Consider the following 6,000-nt stretch of genomic DNA (forward strand, 5'->3'; position numbering starts at 1 on the left):
ATTGACGAGTTATGATGCTTTGATATTCTTTCACCGTCCTCTTGATGGATAAGGTCTACGAGATCCATGTTTGGAAGTTAATCCCCAGGTGTGGGCAGGCCTGACTTGTACTGGGAAAACAGCATGCTGGGAAAGACGGCTTAGGTCTTCTCACCTCCATGCCAGTTTTCTTTTTTTTTAATTTTTAAAATTTTATTAATTTTAAAAGGAAATGTAAGGGGGGGAAGCAAGGATTCATATACAAGGACAGACAAGCCCCTCCCCAAAAAATAAAGGAATAAAAGAAATTATTCAGACATAAGTGCATATACACATATGGGCTTGTTAAGGGTGAGCAAGGTGAAACTCAGTTCTGACCAGGCAAATGTCCTCTGGGTTAGTAGAAAGGCAGATCAGGGACTTGGAATTTCTCCTGTCTTCGGTGGGGTTATACTCCCCTTGAAAAGCCAGGTTCACAGCTTGGCAGTGTTGCTTGACACAGAAAACTTAGAAAACTAGGTGGCTATGGTGGGTCAGTGTGTTTTTGCCCAGGCTTGGCTGGTGCTTCAGTTGCCCCTATTTGTGGTTCAGGGTACGGTCACACATACCATTAGTGACGCTACAGCTCCGTCTGGCTGACGGATTAAATGTGTTCGTTCAGACATGCACATCTGGCAATCGAGCATCATCCGGGGTCATTCCGACTTGCTGTGGATCAGTGCCGCGTTAATTTGACAGCACGTAAAGTCCAGCCCTTTTTCAAAACAGCGGCACAAGATCAGCTTTTTGTTGTTTGGACAGCTCACGCGCGATACTGCCTCTCACCTTTAAAAAAAAAAAAGCCCCAGCAGACATGCGCATTGCCAGATCATCCGGGAATCTGAGGTGATGCTTCTGCTTCTCCAATCAACACAGGATCGGAGGGGGGGGGGGAACGTTATCCCACTATTCAGAACAGGAAAAAATTCTTTTTTTTCAATGTGGAGGATTTCAAGATATCATTGTCACTGCCAATTTCTAGGAAAATAATTCCTGGCAGTTCCGTGGTTTGGATCGGCAACGTTAATTCTGGAAACTTTCGCCCTTCCCCCCTGCCTCTGAAGAAAGTTTTGATTTCCCAGCTCCAAACAGTTGGGAGCATGTTCAATGGACCCCCTCCCCTCCCAGAAATTACCATCTGATTACACATGCTCCAAGAAATGAGCGTGATAGTATTGGATGTCTGATCGCGCACAACAGAATGAATCGCATTCTTGGATGCTCGTCTGAACTGCCCTGCATTGAATCAATATTCAGCAGTTCAGATTTGAGCACTACACACACGCTTTTAATGGTACGTGTGACCGCACCCTCAGTCATATATAGCCACAGTGATCCATGCTTTACTTACATCTAGGCTAAACTGTTGCGATGTACTCTACTTGGGGTTTCCCTTGAAGAGCATTTGGGAGTTGCTGCTAGTGCAGAACACTTCTGGCTGTCCCACCAATCAAAAGAAGCTTGACATGTGGGCACATGAAAGAGGGGCTTTTCAGTGGCAGCCCCATGGTTAAAGAACAGCCTGGTCCCCTCGCTTTTGATCTTCAGGAGGCAGTTGAAGAAGATTTTATTTATGATAGCGTTTGAATAGTTTTGTTTTTGTTTATTGGCAAAACAAAATTGCTTTTTTTTGTAAAAATTCTGTTTATTTGCATATTCAGTGTACTCTTTTCTCCTCGTTGCTCAAAGCGGCTTACAATTTTGAAACATTAAAAACATACAAAATACCAGGGCTTTTTTTTGAGCAGGAACACACAGGAACGCAGTTCCGGCTGGCTTGGCATCAGGGGGTGGGACCTAATATGCAAATGAGTTCCTGCCAGGCCTTTTCTGCCAAAAAAAGCCCTGCAAAATACAATGGAACCCACCTCTTCAAGAAAATGCCTACAACATTAAAACTATGAAAGACCTAGCAAAGAAAACAGACCTAGAAAATCTCCAAAAAATTCTAAAGTTGGCACCCTCCTCACATCCTCAGTGAGTTTGTACTACAACATGAGCCCTATTATGGAGAAAAAATGGACTCTACTCAGGAACTCCTTTACATATTAGGCCACACACCCCTGATGTAGCCAATCATCCAAGAGCTTACAGTCAGCCCTGAAAGAAGAACTCTGAAAGCCCTTGGAGGATTGGCTATATCAGGGGTGTGTGGCCTAATATACAAAGGAGTTCCTGCTACAAAAAAAGCCCTAACTCTACTAGATACCAAGTGGCCAACCATCAGTGGAGAGATAACTAGAAGGTTCGTATTAGGGTTGCCAAGGTCACTTCCAGAAATATCTGGGGACTTTGGGGGTGGAGCCAGGAGACACTGGGGTGGAGCTAGGAGCAAGGGTGTGACAAGCACAATTGAACTCCTTCCCTCCACCCTCCCCTTCTCCAATTCCACCCCAGAGGCGGAGCGGGCGACGCCGCCACGCTGCCGCCACCTCTTCCCCACCCCACCGCAGCCGCTCCTCCAAGATGGGCCCAGCCTGAGTCCATCTCAGAGGAGCAGCCACGGAGCAGCCATGGCGAAGCCGGAGAGCAGCATGGAGTGCTCATTGAGGCTCATGGGCTCGGGCAGCAGCGACGGCGCGGGGAGGCGAGAGACCCGGGCTGGCGCTTGCTGCAGCTCCTGCTTTCTCCGCGGTCCCGCCGGCTGGCTGCCTGCTGCTGCAGGGCCCCCGCTGCGCCGCCGCCGCCTCTTCCTCCTCAACACTCCCCAGCTTCTGGGTTCGGCGCGGCACACTCCAGCGCTTCTCTGGCAGCCTCTCCAGCGGAGCACCTCCCCCCGGCGGGGCCGGGCCAAGACCGGATGCGGCCTGCTTGGAAGCTCCTCTTCCTGGCCACTCCCGCCGGCCCCAGGGGTCCGTCCAGAGGTGGAGCAGAGCGGGCGCCGCCGCCACCCCCTCCCCGCCCCATCCCAGCTGCTCCTTTGAGATGGGCCCAGCCTGAGCCCATCTCGGAGGAGCAGCTACGGTGAGCAAAGAGCCCCCTCTCCCCCCGCTTCCGTTTTTTGGGGGAGCGGGGGAAGAGGCTGGGAATCCTGGGGTCCCCCGCCAGGGCGGGAGGGTTGGGAAGCCTAGTTGGTATGTGCCTCTAAAGATGGGGAAGGTACGTAACACAATACAGAAGGTTTTTATCAGGCCTTGAATTTAGCAGGAGCTCACAGGAGCACAGCTCCTGAAACTTTCTGAGGGTTCTCCCTCTTCCTCCTCACCTTGTCCATTGAATAGTACATGCAGCTGCATAACAATTCCTGGATGAGCTCCACCACCTATTTTTCTGCAAAATAACCCCTGGTTTTTATTGCTGCTCTCAGATTGAGACAGATTTGAGAAACCAGGTAGCTTTCAGGCCAAAGTCTGACAGCATTGTGTTCTTTTTTTAAAAAAAAAAAGAGTCACTTTTGGCATTTCTCATACAGTATTAAAATCCCATGTTTGACTCCAGTTTTCCCACTGAAGGAACATGGCAATAATTTCCTATGGAAGTCAATGAGATACTCTTCCATGTCAATCAACAGGAGGGGTCTACCCTTCTTGACTACCAAACAGAGAGCCAGTTTGGTGTAGTGGTTAAGTGTGCAGACTCTAACCTGAGAGAACTGGGTTTGACTCTCCACTCCTCCTCCACATGCAGCTTCTGGGTGACCTAGGGTCAGTCACATGTTCTCTCAGAGCTGTTCTCTCAGAGCTCTCTCAGCCCCACCTACCTCATAGAGTGTCTGTTGTGGGAAGAGGATGGGAAAGGAGATTGTAAACTGTTCTGTGACTCTGAGTGAAGGGCAGGGTATCAATCCACTCTCTTCTTGTTGTTGTCAGAAACTCAATATGTTTTTCTGAAATGACACTTTGCTCCCTATAACTTTCCTCAGTGCGCCCTTCACTTCCTTGTTCCTGAGGCTGTAGATCATGGGATACAGCATAGGGGTGACATTGGTGTAAATCAGAGAGACCACTTTGTCTTGCTCCAGGGAGTAGCTGGCCTTGGGCCGGATATAGATGAAAATGGCGCAGCCATAGTGGAGGACGGCCACCACCAGATGAGCCGCGCAGGTAGAGAAGGCCTTCTTCCTGCCCTGGGAGCATTTGATCTTCAGGATGGAGTTGGCGATAAACACATACGAGACAAGGATCAGTAAGAAGGGAACCAGAAGAGCCATCACACATGCAACCAAAACCAAAATCTCATCGGTGTGGGTGTCACTACATGCCAGGAACAGCACTGGCGGGATGTCACAGAAGAAGTGATTGATTTCATGAGAACCGCAGAAAGGCAGCCTGAAAATCAATGCGGTGAGTCCCAGGGAGAGAACGAAGCCAGTAGCACAGACCACCACCAGTAACTGGAGACACAGTGCCCTGTTCATGATAAGAGTATAGCGCAAAGGATTGCAGATGGCCACATATCTGTCATAGGCCATCACCGCCAGCAGGAAACATTCCGATGTGCCCAGAGAGATGAAGAAATACATCTGTGTGGCGCATGCAGGCAAGGAAATCTTCCGGCTGCTGGCTAAGAAATTCACCAACATCTTGGGCACAATGACCAGCGTGTAGAAGATCTCAATAGAGGAGAGGTTGCGGAGGAAGAAATACATGGGGGTGCAAAGGGTGGGCTCAACCAAAGTCACGACCACGATGGACAAGTGGCCTGAAAGAGTGACCAAGTGCATGGCCAGAAATAACCCAAAGAGAAAGACCTCGTATTCTGGCTGGTTCGAAAAGCCAAGCATGACAAAATCCTCGGAAGCATTCCTGTGATTCCAAACGCTGGGCTCCATCGAGAAACAGAATCCTGCAAGGATGGGAAAGATGGTTGCGGTATGAGAAATCTGACGCACAAACTGGCTTAGAGGCTTTTGAAAATCTCTGCTATTGGAAAGGATTTCCATCAGCATCGCATAGGGTTGCCAGGTCTGTGTTGGGAAATACCTGGAGACTTTGGGGGTGGATCCTGGAGAGAGCAGGGTTTGGGGAGGGGAGGGGCCTCAGCATGGTACAATGCCATAGAGGCCACCCTTCAAAGCAGCCATTTTCTCCAGGGGAGCTGATCTCTGCCAGCTGGAGATCTGGCGTAAAAGTGGGAGATCTCCAGGCCCCTCCTGGAGGCTCACAACCCTAGTACCACAGGCTTATTTTTGCTTTCCCCCTCACCCACTGCAGCTCAAAATGCCCAGCCAAGGACAGGAATGAGTGGTGAGCTCCAAGTCTTCCCTGAGAGAGGAGCAGGAGTGGAATTCTAGCAGGAGCTCCTTTGCATATTAGGCCACACACACCAGATGTAGCCAATCCTCCAAGAGCTTACAGGGCTCTTCTTACAGGGTTTACTGTAAGCTCCAGGAGGATTGGTTGCATCATGGGGGTGTGGCCTAATATGCAAAGGAGCTCCTGCTAGAATTCCACCCCTGGAGAGGAGGATCAATGAAAATGCCTCCCTCCTTCAACCAACTGAGTTCTTCACTGGATCCAACCCTCTTTTTTCTCCATTTCTTCAAAATTTGGTATCCGACCCAGAATTAATGCTGGCAATGGGGGTGGCAGCTCAGTGTTGAGAAAATCCTGGTGTTTGGGGGTTGGAAACTGGGGAGGGTGGGGTTTGAGGAGGGGGCAGCAAGATATAATACCATAGCATCCACCCTCCAAAGTGGCATTTTTCTCACAGGTCATTTTGTAGAAAAATAGGTGGTGGAGCTCATTAGCATAACTCATTAGTGTATCCCCCCGCCAAAAGCAACCCAATGCGAGAAAGGAAAGCCCCAGGTCAGTGAGGCCTGCTTGGGCTGGCTAGAGATCCAGCCAGCCCAAGCAGGTCTCGCTCACCTGGGGTTCTCCTGGGCCACCCCCCGCCCCAGTCAAAAGGCCAGCAAGCCACCTGCAACCCAAAATCACATAAGAAGTGGAGAAAGGGTGGCATGGACTTCTCCAGGGGTTAATGAGGGCTGCTGGGGGTGTGGCAAAGCCCCTGGTGGCTGGCTAGCTTCCGTTCTCCTAA

General features: G+C 50.1%; 1 protein-coding gene across 1 annotated transcript; it reads right to left on the minus strand.

The window, feature by feature from the left end:
* Positions 1-3,823: 3,823 nt before the first annotated feature.
* On the minus strand, positions 3,824-4,789 carry LOC132581883 (olfactory receptor 10Q1-like). Its single transcript, XM_060253303.1, has one exon. It carries the CDS (start codon positions 4,787-4,789, stop codon positions 3,824-3,826), a length of 966 nt encoding a protein of 321 aa, XP_060109286.1.
* Positions 4,790-6,000: the final 1,211 nt, after the last annotated feature.

Source organism: Heteronotia binoei, chromosome 13 (assembly GCF_032191835.1).
Source record: "Heteronotia binoei isolate CCM8104 ecotype False Entrance Well chromosome 13, APGP_CSIRO_Hbin_v1, whole genome shotgun sequence".
Lineage (NCBI taxonomy): Eukaryota > Metazoa > Chordata > Lepidosauria > Squamata > Gekkonidae > Heteronotia > Heteronotia binoei.